The 22,642-nt window shown below is 40.6% G+C and overlaps 1 protein-coding gene across 2 annotated transcripts; it reads left to right on the forward strand.

Annotated features, from left to right (window-relative positions):
• The first annotated feature begins 4,698 nt into the window (after positions 1 to 4,698).
• Positions 4,699 to 20,578, forward strand: ido1 (indoleamine 2,3-dioxygenase 1). Of its 2 annotated transcripts, none has more exons than XM_080739450.1 (10): positions 4,699 to 4,841; positions 5,551 to 5,646; positions 5,741 to 5,860; positions 7,579 to 7,697; positions 8,741 to 8,755; positions 8,867 to 8,966; positions 17,210 to 17,327; positions 17,433 to 17,484; positions 17,685 to 17,833; positions 18,624 to 20,578. In XM_080739450.1, exons 1-10 carry the CDS (start codon positions 4,749 to 4,751, stop codon positions 19,034 to 19,036), a joined length of 1,275 nt encoding a protein of 424 aa, XP_080595576.1. In that variant the 5' UTR covers positions 4,699 to 4,748; the 3' UTR covers positions 19,037 to 20,578. The 2 variants fall into 2 exon arrangements, with proteins under 2 accessions (XP_080595576.1, XP_080595577.1); XM_080739451.1 differs by having other exon boundaries at positions 4,712 to 4,841; positions 5,555 to 5,646.
• Positions 20,579 to 22,642: the final 2,064 nt, after the last annotated feature.

Raw genomic sequence — 22,642 nt, forward strand, 5'->3', positions numbered from 1 at the left:
ACCAATATTATTATTATAGCTATAACAGAAGCAAAGTTGGGGTCTGGTGTAATAGTGGTTTATTGTTGGCGGCCATACAATAGATAGAAAATGAAGGGTGATCTAAATTGTCTCTTTGGATAAATTGTTTCCTATGGCCACAAGGTACTTCCATACCAAAGGAAAATGTAATCAAAGTTTAGGGGGAGGGGTGGGGGGTAAGTTACCCTGTTAAAACGTATTCTTTTTCATGAAATTTGCATATTTTACCCCCCGCTGTCATGTTAATTAGTGAAGTATTGGGTTTTTTGCATTTGAATTCCTAGACCCCCAAAATGTACACTTTGACACCAATATTATTATTATAGTTCTAACAGAAGCAAAGTTGGGGTCTGGTATAATAGTGGTTTATTGTTGGCGGCCATTTTAAAAATGGCTATAGATAGAAAATGAAGGGTGATCTAAATTGTCTCTTTGGATAAATTGTTTCCTATGGCCACAAGGTACTTCCATACCAAAGGAAAATTGAATCAAAGTTCAGGGGGAGGGGTGGGGGGGTAAGTTACCCTGTTAAAACGTGTTATTTTTCATGAAATTTGCATATTTTACCCCCCGCTGTCATGTTAATCAGTGAAGTATTGGGTTTTTTGCATTGACATCTGTTTAGTTGAGTTCCTAGACCCCAAAAATGTACACTTTGACACCAATATTATTATTATAGCTCTAACAGAAGCAAAGTTGGGGTCTGGTGTAATTGTGGTTTATTGTCGGCGGCCATTTTTAAAATGGCTATAAATAGAAAATGAAGGGTGATCTAACTTGTCTCTTTGGATAAATTCTTTCCTATGGCCCTAAGGTACTTCCATACCAAAGGGGACCTTTGCATCATGACTTGAAGTTAACAGCTTATTTTTCTGGGCTAGAGCCTCCACTAAATGCCCCCCACATCTTTGGTGCATGGGGCATATATGTGTTTCAAACTTTCAAAGGAGATTCAGAGCGTGGTTATGGTTAGCAGACGGTTGGCACTGCTGGTATTGTCCTGTTTTGAGTAGATTGTAGACTGTAGTAGAGGGTGAAAGCGACAAAGCACTACAGGGTGATAAGGGCAGTGGAGGATTAGCATTTTGTTTTCTTCTTTAAGATTTGTTTTTGGGCTTTTTATGCCTTTATTTGATAGGATAGTAGACTGACAGGAAATGGGGAGATAGATGGGGAATGACATGCGGCAAAGGTCGTCTGGATCGGGAATCAAACCGGCCACGCCAGCAGGCATCATAGCCTAATATGTATGCACCTTGACCACTAGGCCAGCGGGCGCCCGGATTAGCAGTTTTTGATGGAGATGAAGAGGTATTATTTCAGCCAGTAAATGGCAGTGCTGTACTGGTTATGGGTGGCGTGGCGTGTGCTGAGTGAACTTGGTGGTGGTGTCAAAGGCAGCGCTGAGGTCAAGGAGGATAAGGAGGATGGAGAACAATAATCATCAGAGGAGCATGTCATTGATGACCTTTTCATTAGGCCTACGCATTTTGTTGTGCTTTGTATAGTGGGAACACCACACCTGACTGGAATATTTCCATTCTAAAGATGGGTAGCCTAAGCCTTAGGCCCTAAGGTGTATGTGACAGCAAAGTTTATTCATCACTACATTGAGAATTATTTTCCAAAACATCACACAGTTAATGCTTGACAATGCAAAGGCTGCTGAAACCTACCTCTGAGATAGTCATATATTTGCAAAGATGGGTGAGAGTCCTACTGGGTTATATAGCATTTTCAATGTTCATTTACAGTGTAATCAAGTAGGCCTATGGGTTTTGTATAGCTTAGTTTAGCTTATCTGAAGATTAACTAATAACACAGATGTAACCAATGGAGGATATACAATAAAGTCCAGGCCTTATTTCCATTGTGGTCCTCTTACACATAACAAATACCTGTCATAACACGAGTGACAGTCATGTAGGCTACAATAAATAAACAGATATTTCAAGGCAATAAATGTTACTTTTAAAATGACGTAAGCCCTTACTAACCTAAACCGAATTTACAAAAATCACATTATCTGTAACCTTTTCCATTTAGGCTCAACTGTTGGTAGATTTAGTGGACACTGGCAAAGGGCTTCATACACATTCAACTACAACTGACTTGCCTTTTTAATTGTGTCTGGGTGAACACGATATGGTATGAATAACACTAACCAAGCAGGCATGATTTAAACTCTTGCAATGTGAAGCTTACTCCACCAGGTGAGGCTGTCACATTGAATTTCTTCACTTTTGTCATTGTCACTGTCAAAGGCAAAGATAGGCATGGGTATGTCACAATTATGACATTTTACTTGATTAATTATTATCACACAAAAACAATTATTAACGATTAAGTTTAATTGTTTTTGTCGTTGAACACTGAGCACATTTCTGTTTGGCTTTTAGGCTTTGAAGATGCAAGGAAGATACATATATAACCTAAATATAAGCCTACATTAATAGTGAAAATAGCCAATCTACAAGCTACAACGCATTGCATCGAGATGCGTTTTGAGCTGGTAGATCTGCTATTTCCAATACTTTTTGAAAATTGATGCAAAAAAGGGATGAGACCATGGCACTCTTGTGGAAATTAAAAACCCTTTAATAGTCTGGCTAATGCATAGCAGAGTTGGCTCTCCAAACCCACAGGCAATCACAGATGTGACAACTGTAACTATATATTGTCATCACATTGTAAAATCTTAATACGGAATTTTTAAGGACACTCATGGACCAAGAAGATATTACATTAATACGTTTAGTTTTTTTAGTTTAGTAACTCAACTCAACTTATGTGGTATACAGGTTGCGAGTGTGAATGTGGATGCTTCCATGTAGGTCGAACCAAACAAAGGATGAGGGACAGGGTGTCTGAACATTATGCCATCAGGGCATTTAATGAAGTATGCATGGCTAAACATTACAGACAGGCTGGTCATGCAACCCAAATTCCCTAAAGGTTATGGCTATTGATGAGTAGGTGGTCCCGAATTCCTGGAGGGGTGGGGATAGACTCAAACCCCCTTTTACGAAACCTTTTGGATTTTTTAAATTCAAAGCTATGGTCTTTCCAGGTCTCAATGAGGACATAGTTTATTCACCTTTTTATAATCGATCTTTTCTGCTTAGGGGTGCATGGGTTGGAATTATTGCGCTCTTATTGTAATGTTTCATGTATAGGATGTTGTGCCTTTTTCATTAATTCAGTATTGGAAATTCTAATGTTGATGTATTTTGTGCTTGATAATTATAATGTAGGATGTGATGTTACTTCCTACTCAGTTTGTTTGTTCTGCAATCTTGTTTAGTCACCCTGATGAAGGCATTGATCTTTTATTCTTGCAATGTTTTAGCCAGACTAAAGGCTTTTTAAAATTTTCCTCAAGAGTAATTGGTCTCATCCCATTTTACATCAATTTATCACCCTTTTTGAAAATGAAATCATATGAACATCGTTCAGCGTGGTTATTATTATTATGATTATCTCAAATAATTGCGATTAGACGATTATGTATAACAGGCCTACTTTGGCCTACAATATGTTTCCTTTTATGAGAGTATGAAAATAATAGATGATTTATATTACATGCTTTGTGTATTTTCAAAATAAAAGACTTGAGAGTGACGTGTGAATGTTCATAAACAAAATATTCGCCTCACTGAGTAAAAATACATTAAATATAAATATGAACAGGAGACAAGAAATTTCAATCAATTGTAAAATATCTCAAATTATACATGTATAACCTTTAACCTTATTTTTGGTTCTTCCAAAGTTTGCGTCAAGACATGTAGTTACAGGGAAAGGCATGAGATTGCTAAAAGAATAGATAACCTCTGCTCACAGCCAGGGGCGTCACAAGGGGTAGGAAAGTGGGACTGAGTTACTGGGGCCCAAGGTGGAGGGGCCCTAATAACTTTATCTATTGAAAAATAGCAGATATACAAGCTCACAGCGCGGCACAGAGTGCCGCGCTGCGAGTTTGTAGATCTGATATTTTTGAAAAGTTGTGAAAATGTGTGAAAATCTTTGAATATATGTATTTTTTAAGCAAACATTTCTAACTCAAATTTTGCTTCTGGGGGTCCCTGGAACTAAATATTTTGAGGTCGGGGTCCGTGGCCAAATCCATATCATCTTGGGGGTCCTTGACAGGTTTCTTGCACACATTTTCACGATTTTTCAAAAATAGCAGATGTACAAGCTCGCAGCGCGGCACTCGGTGCCGCGCTGTGAGCTTGTATATCTGCTATTTTTCAATAGTTAACATTCTTGGGGGGCCCGCAGTGAATCCTTGTACCCAGGGCCCAGAATTTGGTGTGACGCCCCTGCTCACAGCACACTGTGCCATCTGCCCTTTGACTTGCAATGGTTCATAATCAAGCCTATACTCGCTTTCTTCTGCTTGCCTTACAGGTTGAATTTTAATTCTCATGTTTGGGAAATATTTAACATGCTCAGTCAAAATAGTAGAAAGGGTAGTCTCCAAAACATGTTACAAAGCAAAGCACAGACTCTGAATTTGTACACAATCGATAGGGTTACACAATCGCAGGAGCTGAATGGTATGGCAAAAATATTGTGCAAGCAGTAAACATTGTTGACAAGGGTTTAAAGTGAACTCTGTGCTGGGGTCGAGACAGACCGGATTGGGGTCTGGACTCTAGTTTGCAGGGCGATTCAATCGACCTGAGAATCATTACTGTCTGCAGGGTCTTAACACTGGCTCCATGGCCACTGTGGTCACAGACTCCAAGGCTCCTTTCTCCCTGGACCCATACCATGTCTCTGAAGAGCTGGGCTTTATCCTTTCTGCTCCCCTGGTAGGTACAAAATAAATGCTTCATAGAGTAGCATGAACTATAGTTTTCAATCAGGTCATCTCTTGCATTATCTAACCATGTACAGCAGATATGAACCAAAACAAACTGGGTTGTATTACAAGGTTTTTAAGGTAATTCAGGAATTCAAATTAAATTGAAAGTAAAGTATTTACATGAGAATTTAGTTACTTGCTGATACGTGTTGATGTGTACTTTAGATGCCTGTTGTGTTTTGTTAGTTTTAAAGAATTCAGTGTTTCCCTGTCCTGGCAGTTACCCCAATGCATTTTGAATAAATGTTATATCCTTGAAAATTGCTAAACAGGTTTTATGGTTTAGAACTACTGGAAAACAGTATGGTCTTGATAAATAAAAGAAGTAATTTGCAATGTGGAGTAGACCTACAATCATTAATGTAAAACAAAGTTAGCTTTTGTTCCTTTTTGTTCCTCCAACACTTAACAAGTATAACTGCATTGGCATACGTACTGTATATTGCAGAGTTACCAGTACTCTCATACCGTATACAGACTCATATAACAGAAAACCTTTCTTAGGTTAGCTACAACATTTAAGACAAGCATTCTTTCTCAATCATGCTATATCAAATGCACATTTTATTTATTGAAATACATATCAATTCCTTTCAAGATCCCATGCAATCTTAACAAAGTGTTTCACTTCCCTCTTAACTTGCAACTTCTAAAAGGCAGAGCTGCCATCCTACTATCAGCCATGGATGGATATTGCACTGCATGTGACAGAGCTAATACACACTCATGAGCTGCGTTTATGTATCCACAAGGTACAGTAAGTGAATACATGAACAAATACAATTAACATGATGAACTGAGAAGGAATGACGTAATGTTAAATTCCCTTTCATGCCCTCTTCCCAGATGCCACTGTTGAGCGTCCAGTCTTTGAAGAGCCATCGAGAGCTACGATTGGCACACCTGGCACTGGGTGTTATGACCATGGGCTATGTTTGGCAGGAGGGAGAGAATGACACCATTCAGGTATGTGTCACTGGGTCTCTGTGACCCTTTCTCTGTTCAGTTTGAAAACCTATTGTATGTAAGCAACGCTCACATAGCGCTGGGCGATATACATTAGTGATATATGTTTGACCAATATCTATATTGTGACGATAATATAGTAATTTACGTTTTATTTTCAAAATAGCAGATCTACTTGCTCATAATCGTCTATTTTAGATATTTAAAAAAAAAACACTTTTGATTTTGACACTGAACCCAGTGTTGGTGAAAACTGCTGAGTTCCAGGAGGATGAAAGGTTAACCCCAAGTATACAAATGTAATCAGATGACCCTGATGCAGTATTTTGGCTAAGCAGTTCTCCTTTCCCAGTAAACACTGGCATCCTTATTACGTTGCCTGCCAGGACACTCCATTCGGACATGATCATAACAATGTGTAGTTATAATTGTAATAATTCAGAATCCAGTCATACAGTATAAAAGTAATACTCAAATAAGAAGAGTGTGTATCTTCATTGAATTTCTCTCGAGGAAATGAAGGGCTGATGACAACAGTTGTAGTGTATCAGTGGTAGGAGGATTGATGCAACCGCACATGCTAGCCCACCAATTATGGTGGTTTATTTTGCAATACAACACGGTGTAAGCTTGTAGATCGACTATGTTCTCTATTTGTGTTACTGTTTCTAAGTATAGGGCTTAATCGAAGAACAGGGCAGAATGCCTGATAGTGAGTAGTGGGATGTCAATTAGTATCATTGTACAAGTCTTATGGCTACTGGCACAGAGGACTGACCAACTCTGTCGATCCTCTGTGGGGGGGAAATGAATGTGCTGCTGGTCATATTGAGTGTGTCTGTACCGTTTAATTAAGTGATGGAACAGCAGCAGATCCACCCAGAGAGTGACCATGGTCATAGAGTGAGTGACACATGGTATTCCTATATTGTAACCGCATGCATCTAAATAATGATGCCCTGGGATGTCTATAGAAGTGTTATAGGGTACTGACAGCATCAAAATAGAGATAGAGGGCATCGATGGTGTCATAATGTGTGGGCCACAACAGACTGCATGGTAGAGCATCATGATCAGGATGATGATCAGACCCATAGGATTTGTCTGGATTATTTCTTCTTTATTACACCCACAGCTTGTAGATCTGCTATTTTCACTAGTTTGGGCTGTATGTGAGCTGTAAAATGAAGCAGTGCTTGATCTCACCAAGTGCAAGGGTTGGAAACTGAAGCAATGCACATCATGATCTCTATTGTAATTGTTTGTACTGTGCAAGGTATCCAGGTTGTAAAATGTTTGTTCCCATCTTGTTCCCAATAGTTATGGAGTAAGCCAATTCATTCCCTGCTGTAATAGTTTAATTACAGGCCTAAGTATACAGGTATACAAGTCCAGAAATCAGAATTTACTTGAGTGAAAGTGCAAAAGTATTGGTATCAAAGTGCACTTAAAGTACCAAAAGTAAAAGTACTCATAATGCAGAATGTCCCGTTTAAAGTGTTAAGCTTTTGAAAGTAGCAGATATTGTGAGCTTGTAGATCAGCAATTTTCAAATGGCTGAAATACTGTATATATTGGGCTGAAGTGTTTTATGCATCAAGCTCCCAAGTTAACTCTCTCATCTCAATGAGGTTTTCATGCAGGCTGAGATATACTCCAATACACGTTTTATAAACGTTTGGTCAGTGATTATCAATGCTAAATCATTTTCCTTTAAGATTTTACCTCGTAACCTGGCCATTCCGTACTGGAAGATATCACAGCGCTTAGGACTTCCCCCAATCCTCACCCATGCAGATGCTGTGCTCGCTAACTGGAGGAAGAGGGATCCTGAAGGGTAAGATAATGATTCAACTACATTCCTTTTTTTAAATCAATAAAAACAAAACAAAAACAAGATAGAACACAACATAAAAACTAACACAACAAATGACTAAGGAATAAAATAATAAGTAAACCCACCCACCCACCCCTCCCAGGAGCAGCGATGTCATCAGGGGTGTCGCACCAAATTCTGGGCCCTGGGCACAAGGATTCGCACAACTGCTCAATTATTTTGTGGTTTCACTATTGAAAAATAGCAGATATACAAGCTCAAAGCAAGCTTGTAGATCTGCTATTTTTGAAAAACCGTGAAAAATTGTGCAAGTCTTTATATATTTATAGAATATTTCAAATCTTTTTTGAAAAACGTATGTTTTTATGTCAGTGGTGCTCAAACATTTTCATGTGAAGGACCCCCAAAATGATATGCATTTGGCCACGGACCACCATCTCAAAATATTTAGTTCCAGGGACCCCCCAGAAGCAAAATTTTAGTCACAACAAATGTTCGCTTAAAAAATACATATATTCAAAGATTTGCATACATTTTCACGACTTTTAAAAAATAGCAGATCTACAAGCTTGCAGTGCGGCACTCGGTGCCGCGTTGTGAGCTTGTATATCTGCTATTTTTCAATAGCTAAAGTATACAATAATTAAGTCCCCTCCACCATGGGCCCTAGTAACTCAGTCCCACTCTTCTCCCCCTTGTGATGCCCCTGGATGTCATGAAAAATCAGAACCAAACAACAGGCATACTGTACTGTACCTTATGCATTCTACAGTGAAACGACTGCCTAAATCATGTCCTTAAGCTTATCTGCAATGCAAGACCACCGGGACTCGAACCTGCGACGTCAGGCAAACCTAACCTTATTCCTAAACGTAGCCTCAGTAAAACTGTGCCAAAACCTATTACTAACCCTATAGTTGAATCAACTACATTCATTCAAACTGATGTTTGCTCACATGGTATGGTGAAGATCAATATTGTATAACTGCACCTTTTCTTTCTCCTGTATCTTTTTTCCTGTTCACATTCATCTCCTTTGCCAGACCTATTGACATAGAGTAAGTACTTTGCTAGTATTAAAACACACACATCACATATAATGTTGGATTGTAGTAACATCCTGAGACCTGACTAAAGTACAAAGATTGTGTTGTACCTGCACCATCCAGGAACCTGGAGCTGCTGGTCACCCTCCCAGGAGGGGAGAGCGTCCGGGGCTTCTTCATGGTTACTCTCTTGGTGGAACTGGCAGCTGTTCCAGCACTGAGGGTGAATATCTTTATTTAATTGTATTTATCATTACCTTGTACTGTTCCCCAGAGGGGAAATTCAGGTCTCATAGTGGCAACAACACAGTAGAAATAGAGTAGAGGTAGACAGGGGTCATCAATATGTCTGTACATGGACAACTGTGTCTTTGGCAAAGACTTGGCCTTATCCATGGCAAATTATAGATTTAGTTTTTTCATAATGTTTTGATCATAAGACCCCATTCCTGAATGTCACCAGGGTTTCTTCAGAATATGAATGACACTGATTTACTATGCCAATATTATGGCACAGTAGTCCACTAGTACAGTGGTCCACTAGTACAGTGGTCCTACAAAAAGAATATAAATATGTTTTCAAGGACCCCCATAACACTGATTGTATACAAACAGAACCAAACCACCACCACATATGTGCTGGTAGTCATTTAGGGCAAAACATTTACTTTGAAAAACATGTCCACCACAAGCCAGCATGGCAATGACCCCTGGAGGTAGAAGATGAATAAGCAGAAAGGTGCCCTCAGTAGAGTGCATATCACCAACGGTAGGCACGCCTTAAAGGTAGGGTAAGTGATTTCACCTAAAGGGCCATTTATAGTCACGTATGGTTGATTTTGTGTACGTTTGGGGGTGAGACAGTACGTACGGTAATTGCGTTGACATTCATAGTACCGTACGGTCTCTGTGTTACAGGGTTCAATAAAGCCTATATGTACATACTATATCCACTAGATGGCACCCAAATGCATCTTCCCAATGAGCAAATGCTACATGCTACATACATAGCGCCTACATTGTTGACAGAGAGGTTTATAGACACCCTTGGAGGATACACTCGGATTGAACGACACTAACCATCGGCGCTAGTCACTGTGCTGTCTTGGTATAATATAAAAAGGACTGGAGAATGGATGAGCGTGGACACATGCCGTTGCGACCGCCTAGAGCGCAATCTCAAGGGGGGCGCCGCCGACAGTTAATGTGCCACGGTAGCCACCCAAACCGACCCAAAACCGACTAAAAACACCCCAATACCCGCAAAAATCGCGTGCACGGGAGTGGAGAGAGACGCATTCGAGAGAGTTCAGCTGGTAGAGAGCGCTGATTAGGCTGACATGCGGGTCTGCGTCCTGGCCTGTTCACTGTTCAGCGTGTACTTGTGATTTTTTTTGTTTGTTTTTTTTACTTCCTCCTACGAAACAAATGGATACAAGAAAAAAAGACGAAACATTTCTCCCTCTACTGCCCCCACGGTTGACACAAGTTCGCCACGGGTAGTTCATGTGTACGTACGTTTTTATCGGTTTTAGTCCGTCAGGTTGAGTGTTGTCCGTAAGGTTACGGAGAGAGACAATTACGTCCGGAGCTACGGAGAGACCGGATTAAATTACTCTCCCCCTCCGTTTCTTGTGTATTCCTGCGGTCCTTAAGTACTACTATGCATGGTACTTAAGTTTCAGTTTTTATGTAGGAGACAAGTGGGGGCCTTCCTCCAATCATGATCAAGTGGGGGGCCCACCCCCACTCGACCATGATTGGTGGAAGCTCCCACTCTATCCTGATTGGAGGAAAACCTAATTGTCACCCAACAGTTTTTAAATCTGGAAACAGATTTTAGGTGAGTTTCTGGCGCCACATACAGGGGACCTATTTGCCTATTGGCTGTCGCGGCCCTCCAGACAATGGGGGGGAAGGGGGGAAAAGAACTGAATTAGAGCCAATCGCAGGCGAGTTTAACGCTCCTCCAGACTATGGGTTACAAACGGCAACGGGAGTAGAGATGGGATTTATGGCTCTTTGAAGTGAGCCGGATCTCTGGAATCCGTTCCTTTCAAAGAGCCGTTCAAAAGACTGGCTCATTCTAGTTACTATAGTTACTTACTTTGTAGATTTTGATTATAATTACAACAAATAACTTATACAACCCTGTATACATTTATTTCTGACATATATATATAGGTACATACCTGCCATTTGAAAATAGCCGATCTACAAGCTCACAATGCGTCGCGTTGCGACGCATTGTGAGCTTGTAGATCTGCTATTTTCAAATGATTTTTCTACATTTTATTAATTGGGAAAACCTGTGAAACAGGACATTCTGCATAATGAGTACTTTCTACTATATTTTGATACCCATACTTTTGTACATTTACTCAAGTACATTAACATTCATAAATAAGGATAACGTGCCCACATAACCCCTCTTCTTTTTGTTGCGGTCCATTTTATGTTGTATTTTCCAAAAAAAGCCTCTTTATTTTATTTTTATTTTATTTCATGTTTTTTTAATTGTGTTATGTAGGTGGTGGGTGTTTGTGGTGGTGGTGTTTAAAAAAGATGTAAAAAATAAATAAAAAGAAAAGAAATTATTGCAACTATGGACATAAAATGTGAATTATGAATTGAAATCATTGCAATAAAAAGTATATATATGGGGCTTTTAAGCCGTGACATCATTTTGTAGGCAGAGGAGAATCTGCCCCCAGAGCATTTTCTGTCCCTCGCTATTTCAAAAAACAACGACTAAAAAATAACGACTAAAGTATCATTCTAACACTTTCCTTTCAACAACAAAGAGAAGAAAAATGTGTAAATAGTAAAAATAGTAAAAAGATTCACGGAAACTGGGGGCAGAAATTCTCCTCTGCCTACAAAATGATGTCATACTTAACAGCCCCTATATATATATATATATATATATATATATATATATATATATATAAAAGTACGTTAACAATCCAAACTTCTACTGTGGCAGAGTATTTCCACATTGATTGCAGTATTGATATTTGTACTTATGTAAAGGAATTGCCTACTTTTCCCCACAACTGTTCATTTAGAAAGGAACGGCTCCTTACTGCGAACCGGATCCCATCGTTCATTTCAAAGAGCCGTTCAAAAGACTCGATTCGTTCTCGAATGTCCCATCTCTAAACGGGAGCCAGAGAGAAAAGACTCTGCAGCTGTAGATCGGCTATCATTCTTTGTGTTATGCAACCAAATGTTTATTATACAGAGAGAATCATACACGTGTTGGACAATAAAAACATTGACAGCCAGGGGGAAAAAAATCCATGAAGGACACGGAATGCAATCGTTCACTCGCCGTTGGAAAATTGACTTATTAGACTATTCTGGATGTGTGGCTAACGGCTAACGCTAACGTTAGCTAGCGCTAGCTGCAGGCTAACGCAGGCATGTTATACACAATTACTCATGGAATAAAACGGCGACCCAACTCTATGTTTGCTCTTCTACAAGCTCACAACGCGAGGAGGTTAAAGGCCTGTCCATACTTTGACCGAAACCGCCGTTTTCGGTCAAAAGGGTCTTTTCAACTATAAAATGTAATTCCTCGAAAGTTCTGGAATGCTTTTTCTCCGAACAATAGTTCTGAAATTTGCACTACGAGATGCTGTCACTCGTCAAAATCATGTTCGGTGAAACGGCCAACGTGATTGGTTGGTTGGATCACATGTGTGTTCACAAGAAGACGGGTGCTGGTGGCCACAACACTGTCCCAAAGCTGTTCATCCAGCTGCAGTGGCTCGGACCCCCGCCGGCTAGATGTGCTCGCCTCCTCCTCAGCTGCACAAAGCAGGGCAAAATCCTCCTCCTCCTCTGCCTCCTCGTCTTCCTATCCTCCTCCATAACCTCCACAATACGTGCCACCGCTTCCAACTTTTCCATCTCCGCCGTCGCTGCTGTTGTTGTCTCTCTCTCTCTCTCTCTCTCTTCTCTCCTGTTCTCTTTCTCCTCACAATGCGTCTCGCCGCCTCCTACACCACACGCAGCGTGGTGTACGCTTTTCCCCGAACCCCCCGAACAGGAGCGAAGTATGAACATCCGACGCTTTTTTTTCGGAAAAGATAAAAAATAAAAAAGTGTATTTTTCAACCGAAAAGTTCGGTTCTGTTGAAGTATGGAGAGGCCTTTAGTCTGTCAGAACCGTCAGATTATCTTCTGACTGAAGTTACACAAACACTGATTATGCTACATTTAGCACTGTTAGCCCAACCAATTTAGATAGGGCACGACGCGAGTCACGGTGTTGCGCACGTAATAAATTCACTTCAACCTCGTGTTGAGCAGTTAAACCTATTTGCTACGTACGTCTACAAAAACGTTCATATTTCAAAGATAAAGTGCTTACTGAAGTCTCACAGATGTCACAGTATGGTACGCTCAAGCAGAATTACCCGTATCTTTCGTATTGTTTAATAAACAGCATTTTAATCCGATCAGACGTCATTTTCTGTTGTTTTTCAGCCATGCGACCCCATCGGTTGCGAGGTGTACTGCACTTAGATACATTAATACCTTTTTAGGGAAACGACGACCGATCGGATTAAAATGCTCCTCTTTAAATAATACGATCATTACGGGACATTCTGCTGGAGCGTACCCTATGGTGACATCCGTGAGCCTTCACTAAGCAATTTATCTTTGTAATCTGACCGTTTGTGTAGACGTACGTAGCAAATTGGTTAAACTGCTCAACAGCAGATTGTGTTGAATTCACGGTTGGCGCAGCGTAGCGTCTTTACATTTAGCCCAATAATGCTAATCTACAAAGCAATCCATCATGAATGACAAGCCTATACTATTGTTGCATTTAGGCTCTTTATTAAACTATAAGCCTGTGTTTTATTGCTACACAATAATGGTAAATAAAGTAGCTTACTCTAAAACTAGAAATACTGTTCCTTCGAAACAGTGTGGGCTCGATTCCAACCCAACAAATAGGATACTTTAAGGTACTGTAAGGTACAGTACCTTACAGTATTGTACTGTACCTTACTATACTGTACTGCACCTTACTGTACTGTACTGTACTGTACTGTACTGTACTGTACTGTACTGTAACTTACTGTACTTTACTGTACTCTACTGTACTGTACTTTACTGTATTCTACTGTAACTTACTGTACTTTACTGTACTCTACTGTACCTTACTGTACTGTACTCTACTGTACCTTACTGTACTGTACTGTACCTTACTGTACTATACTATACTGTACTCTACTGTACCGTACTGTACCTTACTGTACTGTACTCTACTGTACCTTACTATACTGTACTTTACTGTACTCTACTGTACTTTACTGTACTCCACTGTACCTTACTGTACTTTATTCTACTTTACTGTACTTTATTGTACTTTACTGTACTCTACTGTACCTTACTGTACTGTATTGTACTTTACTGTACCTTACTGTACTGTACTCTACTGTACCTTTCTGTACTGTACCTTTCTGTACCTTACTGTACTTTACTGTACTCTACTGAACCTTACTGTACTTTTACTGTACTCTACTGAACCTTACTGTACTGTACATATTCTATGTGTTCTAGATCTACATTTTTGATTCTGTGTTTGGGAACCAGCAACTGTCAAATGGACTCCAACTGTAGTGGAGTATATTGAGTGCATATACTGTAGGCTAACAATCCCAGATCACATCTGTCCTCCACTATGTCTATAACCAAGGCGTTCTTCTATGTGGCCACTCCAGACTGAGGAGTGGAGCATGGCTTTTATTGTGTTTGTGGATCTGACTTGGAAATGCATTGGTTTTGATATCTCCCTGACAACCAACAACAACCACTAATATGGCTGACTGTCCCTGCGGGCTCTAGGATATATGGCTATGGGATTTACATCCCATCGCCCGGACTTGATTCTTGATCACAGCTGTGTAATCAGTAGAGTGGAGAGGGACATTTATTTATAGTTTTAACTATAACTATAGTTTTATACATCACACAGCTTAGACATTTGGATCAAATCAGAGAGCAGACCTGTGTGAACGCAATGATATAGATAGCATATCTGAAGTGTGAACACTGCAGCCACAGCGCCTTAACATAAACATGGGTCTATTATCCTTCTCTCCACTCTACTAAACCCATTGGAAATGCATTGGGTGCTTAAAGTTAAACATTTTTATTTTTTTATATTTATACTACAAAACATTTCAAAACCAAAAGTACAAGCACACGTGTCCTCAGTAAGCTGAACACATAAAAATTTGAATGGTGTTGAAAGGTGTAAGCGTTTAAGAGATGAAGCGCGCCAAAGTTTTGAGGAGATACACATATAGCTATAAATAAATAATGAAGATAACATACGTGTGCTCGCCTTCCAGGCGAGCCCACAATAATCCATCCATCCATCCATCCATCTTCAACCGCTTATCCAGCATCGGGTCACTGGGGTAACAGTTCCAACTGAGATTTCTAGAGTTCCTTAATAATAATAATTAAAATAAACAATACTAATGATTATAATTGCGACCGTCAGGTCGCAGTTACTATGAAAACCTCCACCGCCTGTCTGTCTGTCCGTCAGTCTGTCTGTCTGTCACGTCACATCACACTTTTTTGCCCCTATCCATGTGAAATTTTCCACACACAATCCTTGTCTGCCAATCCACAACCTCCACCCTTCCAGGGACCCCCGCAGCTCCAGGGACCCCCGCCAAATTTTTTAAAACACATTTTTGAATACTGCTCCTTTAGTTTTTGCCCTAAAATCACACAAATCGCTACACAGTATGTCTACACTTATCTCATCGACATGGATCTGTCCCATATAGCGCCACCATCAGGTCGATTTTTTAACACATTTTTGGACCTAAACTCTTTTTTTTTTCTAAAAAAATTTTTTTTCAAACTTTTTTTTTTTTTCAAAAAAAATGTTTTTCAAACTTTTTTTACACTAACTTCAACACACCAATCCACCAGATTTTATATTGACTGTGTGTCAATTCTTGTTGAAACTTTTGCAACCACGCATCAAGCGGTCTACAATGTAGTGGTAGAGACAGGCTGGTGGTTTGTTTCTTCCACATTTTGAACACAATTATTGGGTCTTTATGCTTAGACCCTTAATGACATGGCTTAAACCTCAAGCATCCTGTGGCAAGCTCTGGAAGAGAGACCAGTGCATCCCTACTCCCTCAAAGACAGTCTGTATTTTAATCCGGCCTTTGCAATATGCCAGACTGTGGATTGGTAGTGATTGATTGATTGATTGATTATTTTATTAGACAAAAATGGAGAACAGTACAAGTATAGTCAATACAATAGAAATGTAGTACAGTACAGTTAAATCACCCTGCCTAAAAGGAACATCCCAAATAAGACCTTTTACCGTCTTTTTTACGTTGGAAGTCCTCTGTATTTAATTCATGGACATAATCAATAGCATTATGATGATCCTATTCAGTTCCCTCATTGGAGAGAGAAAGATGTTCATTCACTGGAGGATATTTATGGAGTTGAGGGCTTGCGTTCTTGTTATTATCTATGTACAGAATTGTATTCGATCATCTAAAGGCTAGTGGGGTTCTAAATCACCCATTTCATGACATATTGGTTTATCTCACAGCACGCACAAAACTTTAGACTCCAGGCAATAGATGCTTTATGGAAGGCTGATATTTTGGATCTGGAGCCAGCTTTTGATTGGAAAAAAGTATGGTCCAATGTATTGATGGCCTCCAGAAGTCCTGATCAGCAGCAAATACACTAACCTTATACATTGTATTTGATGCCTATGCAGCGTTGTTTAATAAAAATGATTGCTGACCCAATTTGCACTCTAAGGTCGTTGGCACTGTTGGGAATGCTCTCCAGTGGCCACAGTCTGGGAGATGGTTGCTTCTAAGGTCTTTGACATTTCGACTCACTCTCCAGTTACTTTCATTTAATGATCCGTCCAACCTGGGCTTGCCAAGGATCAATAAGTGAGGTCTAGCAGAGAAATGTATTGCTAGTTGCTTCCATTCAAGTGGGGTGAACTGAAAACATGCTTTAGATCATAGTAATAAATACGATAAGATAATATAAGTTATATAAGACTTTAAAACAGGTGTAATATCCTTGGTGCCAATGCAGTGGGGAGTCAGACTAAACTTAAACTAAAGCAGAATATCCACCTAAAAAAGAAACATGGATTGGGGCATATTGGTCAAGGCGCATACCACATTGCCACATAGGCATGGATGCCTGGCGCCGGTTCGAGACCTTTGCCACATGTCACTCCCCACCTCTCCCCCCATTTCCTGTCAGTCTGCTGTCATATCCATAAAGGCAAAAAAAGCCCTAAAAACAAATCTTAAAAAAAAAGAAAAAGAAAAAAACATGGATTAAATTGTGGCCTTTTGATGAAGCAATGTACCAAAAGGTTCCCAAAATGTGCAAAGCATAATAATTAATGAATATGTGTTGCAGAGTATTCCCCTTGTGATCAATGGTGTCAGGTGTGAAGATGTTGAGGCTGTGGCCAAAGCTCTGGAGGACATGAGCCAGTCTATTGAAGACATGGCACATGCACTCAAAATGATGCACGGTAATGATTCAACATATTGCACATACTGTAATGCATTCATAGTCATCTGGTCTAGAATGTGCATTATTATGCAGTAGTCAGTATGCATTTTTGTCCCCTCTTAAGGTCATGTGGAGCCATCAGTCTTCTATGGAATTATGAGGATCTATCTATCTGGGTACATATTGATATTTTTTTTACTCTCATCAAAACAAATCTTAATGTGAAGCGTTTGCGTGCATGCGTGTGTGTCCACTTGCAAGTGTGCCTGTATGCACATGTGCATATAGGTGCAATAAATGCAAGTACAGTACACAAACAAATTGACCCTTATGGGTCCTTTGCGGATCTACTTCATAGGATTCTATTGTGCATTAGGTGGAGGGACAACCCCTCCATGCCAAAGGGGCTTGTGTATGAGGGTGTCCAGACAACCCCTATGGAGTACTCGGGTGGAAGTGCTGCACAGAGCAGCCTGCTACACTGCTTTGATGAGCTGTTGGGAGTCAAACATGAAGCAAACAGTGGTGAGATCCTTCCTTGAGTATTAATGGCAGTATCAGAGATAATAATAATAATAATAATACATCGAACTTATATAGCGCTTTTCAAGGTACTCAAAGTCGCTTTACAAACAGCTGCAACTGAGAAGGCCCTGTCACCCCAAGTGCGTTTCTTGGCCTTGTGAGTGAACTTCAGAAGGTTCTCATTTACAGACCTGAGGTTGCGGGAGGGAACATGGCGTTGGACAAGGTCTGAGAGATAGCTGGGAGTCTGGTTATCGAGGGCCTTGTAAGTGGTGATCAGTATTTTGAAATCAATCCTGTATTTTATGGGTAGCCAATGGAGGTCGTGGAGAACTGGGGTGATGTGGTCTCTTGATCGGGAGATACATGACATCAATTTAATCTAAATGTTATGTTTTGATTGAAATATCTGAGTGTGATCTAGTAATAAAAGATTATGCCGTTACACTTGATCAGTTGCAAATGAACATAGACAATACAGAACACAAACATCCAAGGTGAAGGGCAGATGCAGGAAAGAAAAATAGACAAATAGACAAATAGGGAAATAGAGTCTGGCTCCTCATACATTTCTATATTCAAGTTACATTACCCATGCTTTCTTGAGAATAAATAAGACCCTCTTTATGCTGAACCCCAGGAAGCTAATGGGGATCAATGATAATTTGCTTCAGTGCCCAAGGAAATTAAAGATCTGTGTGTCCGCTCCACGCCATGTAAGGCGTGGAGTGGACACTATTCATGTTTGGCCAGTTACAAATTAAGCTCTGTGTTTTTCTCTATTGTGAAGGTGCCTTTTTAACCCGCATGAGGAACTACATGCCACCTGCCCATAAACAGCTGATCCAGGCCATCTCCCAGCAGACCCCTTTGAGCGTTTTCGTCCAGCAGAGTTCCAACGAGCGGCTGAGGCAGGCCTTCCAATGCTGCGTCCACAAATTGTCAGCTTTGCGGAGCTACCACATCAACGTAGTCAGCCGCTTCATCACCGTGCCTGCTGCTCGCGCGCGCCAGCTCCGCAGCCAGGGCCGGGCCTCAGAGGAAGAGACTGTGAGTAAGGCCCCTACAGCACTGGAGGAGAGGGGCACTGGGGGTTCTGGGATTATGAGCTTCCTAAAGACTGTGAGGGACCGGACACAAGACGCCGCCCTGCCACAAACCAGCAAAGCTGCGGAGAAAGCTACAATTGAGCATCAGAGATGACATGGATCTTTTAGAATGCAACACTAACATAAAATATGCGCGGAATCATCACTTATTGCATAATGCACCCCAGAGAATTATATAGCATTAATAAACAGATGTATTTTTTGAGGAACTGTGACAAGTTTAGAATGTTTGTGTAATGTCTGACTTTGTGTCCCCAAGCAAACCTCCGTTTTATGGATTTGAGTGATACCCGTCATTCAGTCCAAACCATAATTCTAACCATCACTGTTGAGTCCCATTAAATTCAACCACTAATTTCATCAATCCGAGGAGGAATGCAAAAACTCCATCATGTCCTTTCCAGACCAAGATTACTAAATACAATCGCCTGCGTTTTGTGATGGACACATTATAAAACACTCGTGCAAGATGTTGCCCACAAGTGACCAAGAATAGTCTCTTTGGATTTAAATACAGCACGAATCTGTCAACATTCATTTACCATCATGCATGATTATAAAAAAATGTTTTGTAAATGACACCACTTGTTATTGACAACACAAGTTAAAAGTTAAAACTGTCAAATAACATACTGTAGTGTACATAGTGTACATACTTAACATAGTGTAGTATCACAAACACAAATACATCACACATAAAATACTGCAATGCCCTGTGTAGCCATGGGAGGGCACTGAATGGCAGTGTCATTCAAAAGAAGGCAAGGCAGAGTACACCAAGCAGCAGTCATTACCTGAGCAAATCAAAGATATGTGATCCACAGATTTTTCCCCCTTTAATTCATGATTTATTTATTTTCAAGCACTGCTAACCGCTCCTACATCAGGCTTTGTGTGTGTCTATGTATGTCCGTCCGTCCGTCCGTCCATATGTCCATCCCGCAGAGCTTGGTATTGGCCAAGCTTCACAGGACGTATAAGCATGTACAAGTATAAGCACCGCTCACTTCACACTGGGTGTGATTTTTATTTACCAAATGCAAGACATTTTATATGTATTGACTGGAGTTCTAGGGCCACGTAGCATAATGTCGGGGTTGTGTCAGAGTACTTGTTGTATCCGTCTGTCTGTCCCTTTTGTGCCCATATATGGAGATCTCTGTATTTGCCTGTGCCCCTTTTATGCCCACATATGGAGATCCCTGATGAACCCTGTATACTGGCAAGCCCATATATGGGCCTATGGTTGGCTCTGCAGTTCTGGACAACTGGATGTCCATATATGCTCATAACCCATATGGACATATCGGTCGGATTGGCGGTTCAGGATACACATGACCATATTATGCGCATAGCAGTCGGATCTGTGGCTCTGGAAAACCGGATCTACGTACATGGGATATCATGTTTTGTTTATGGATTGTTTTATGGCATAGCCCATGCATATGGGTGTATAGGGTTTGTTTATGGTTATATCTGAGTCAGAGTGACGTCAGAGGTCCACCGGCCGGCCAGTTCTCCCTTAAGACACATTTTAAATGGAATATACCTGTATGTATGACATAGTATGTCTACCTATAACGTAAACAATGACATTGTTAAAATGCAAACCAATTAAAATACATTTAGTCCTCAAGCTAATTCTGTAATTATATCAAAACATTGCCAGCTCAAGCTCTTTCTTGGTGACAATATGACCTATTGTTATGTCTGTATGTTAAGCAATCGTGTCGTTGTAACACAATGCACAATACCATAGAAAGACATCACTTGCCGTGCATCCTCCTGCCCACATCCAGCCCTCACATGCCCTACTACTTCCTGGAGTGATAGAGGATGGAAAACCCAGAGAAATAAAGAGCTGGATTGTGCCACGAACGGCTTTTGCCATATCACCTTCTCCTTTCCTGGCTTGTCTCCATTGGTGTTTCATTACAATAACAGCCTTACAAGATCAGATAAGACTGATGAAGGGGAAACCTACCATGACAATCCAATTCCACAAACCTATGCAATCTACCGTATCTGGCCCAGTCTTCATACACCCTGGTGGTTATCGGGAGGAGGGATGGAAGGAACAGAGCTCTATCGTGTCCCATTGATGCGCTCCACGGCTCCATATTGTTCTATCACAGTTGAATCTAACAATTGCACATGGAGCACATAACTGGGAGACGTGTTTGAATGACAAATTTGATTTGTTCAAATGCTCCAGTATCAAGACCTCTCTGACTAACAAATTAGTTAGCCACTCATTCTGCTATACTCTGCTCATTCATTCATGTCATGTTTAGGGCTGTCACGATATGACATTTTACATGACGATTAAATGTCATTCAAATAATTGGCGATTAACGATTTAATTGTGTATTTGTCGTTGATAATTACATTTCTGTTTGGCTTTTAGGCTTTGAAGTTGCATATGGTAGATATGACACATAACCTAAATATACAAATACATTACTGACATTTTTGACAACTTACTACTTAAAAAATAACATTGATAGTGGAAATAGCCGATCTACAAGCTCACAACGCGTCGCGATGTTGTGAGCTTGTAGATCTGCTATTTCCACTATTTTTGACATGGAAACGATTGTGACGATTATGAAAAATAATCACGATTATGTCAAATAATCACGATTAGACGATTATGTAATAATTGTGACAGCCCTAGTCATGTACTGTATACAGTATACAGGTCTGTTTTACAACTTGGGAAACAGTGTAAAACACGACAGGAAGAAGCAGGGGAAGAGGTGAGTAGAGAATGCACAGGGAGGGGAGGGGCAGGGGGGAGGCAGCGAGGCAGGGCGCAGGGTGGCGGAGAGGACAAACACGGTGCTCACATGTCACAATGATCTGATTAGAGCCCTTTTCTACAGCCAAAGCAAATAATCCCCTTCCTTATTGCCTGACTGCGGAGGACTCCCTGACAACCCCGACAGTAAACACAAGCCATCTCCAAGGATGTGTTCATTGTGTAGCCGGTCCGGGACTGCACCAGGGCCGGATCTACAATATGGGCACTTTGGGCACGTGCCCAGGGGGCCTTGGCACCAAGAAAAAAAAAAGAGAGAAAAAAAAAAAAAAAAAGAAAGAAAACCCCCAGCCATTTAGTTGTTATCTAATCCAAATGAAATTAATTAAATTATGCCCCCAAGACCCCCAATTTGGTGGTCACAAATGGTATTTTGTAATTTTTTGGGGGAAGGATATGTCTTGTTTTGACCATATAGTAGTAGGCCTACTATAATAGTACATTGTTATTTATTTTTGATTGTCAGTGGCCACACTGCCACTGTTTCTTACCTCAGACTGTTATTGTCTTAAGTGTGTTCACTGGCTGCTGATATCGTTAAGTTACTTTTTAAAATATTGAAAGCGGTTAGTCTGGAGCCCTGTAGCGCGTACGCAGAGGGGGGCCCTTGGAGCTTCAGTGCCCAGGGGCCCTCAGAGGTGGTAATCCTGGCCTGCTGCACTGCACTAGTCCGTCTGAGAGAAGTTTCACTACATCTAGGAACATCTTGGTTGGTTTCTGCGGGACATGATGACACACCAACACACACCCTTCCCAACCCCAGAGATTAGACATGTCAAAAGCTTCAAAGGGAAGAACCCATTGTATTGACAATGATGTCACACATATTAAATAATTCTTACGTGCACATTAAGGACATTAAGGTTCTGCCCTAGCTAG

This window comes from Nannobrachium achirus, assembly GCF_963921795.1.
Source record: "Nannobrachium achirus genome assembly, chromosome: 12".
Lineage (NCBI taxonomy): Eukaryota > Metazoa > Chordata > Actinopteri > Myctophiformes > Myctophidae > Nannobrachium > Nannobrachium achirus.

Excerpts from the sequence above, each read along its gene's own strand:
- ido1 (XM_080739450.1), top strand. The coding sequence starts at position 4,749 with ATGGCCACTGTGGTCACAGACTCCAAGGCTCCTTTCTCCCTGGACCCA. Across the intron at positions 4,842-5,550 it reads TTATCCTTTCTGCTCCCCTG|GCAGAGCTGCCATCCTACTA; the intron begins GTAGGTACAAAA and ends AACTTCTAAAAG. Across the intron at positions 5,647-5,740 it reads TGCGTTTATGTATCCACAAG|ATGCCACTGTTGAGCGTCCA; the intron begins GTACAGTAAGTG and ends CCCTCTTCCCAG.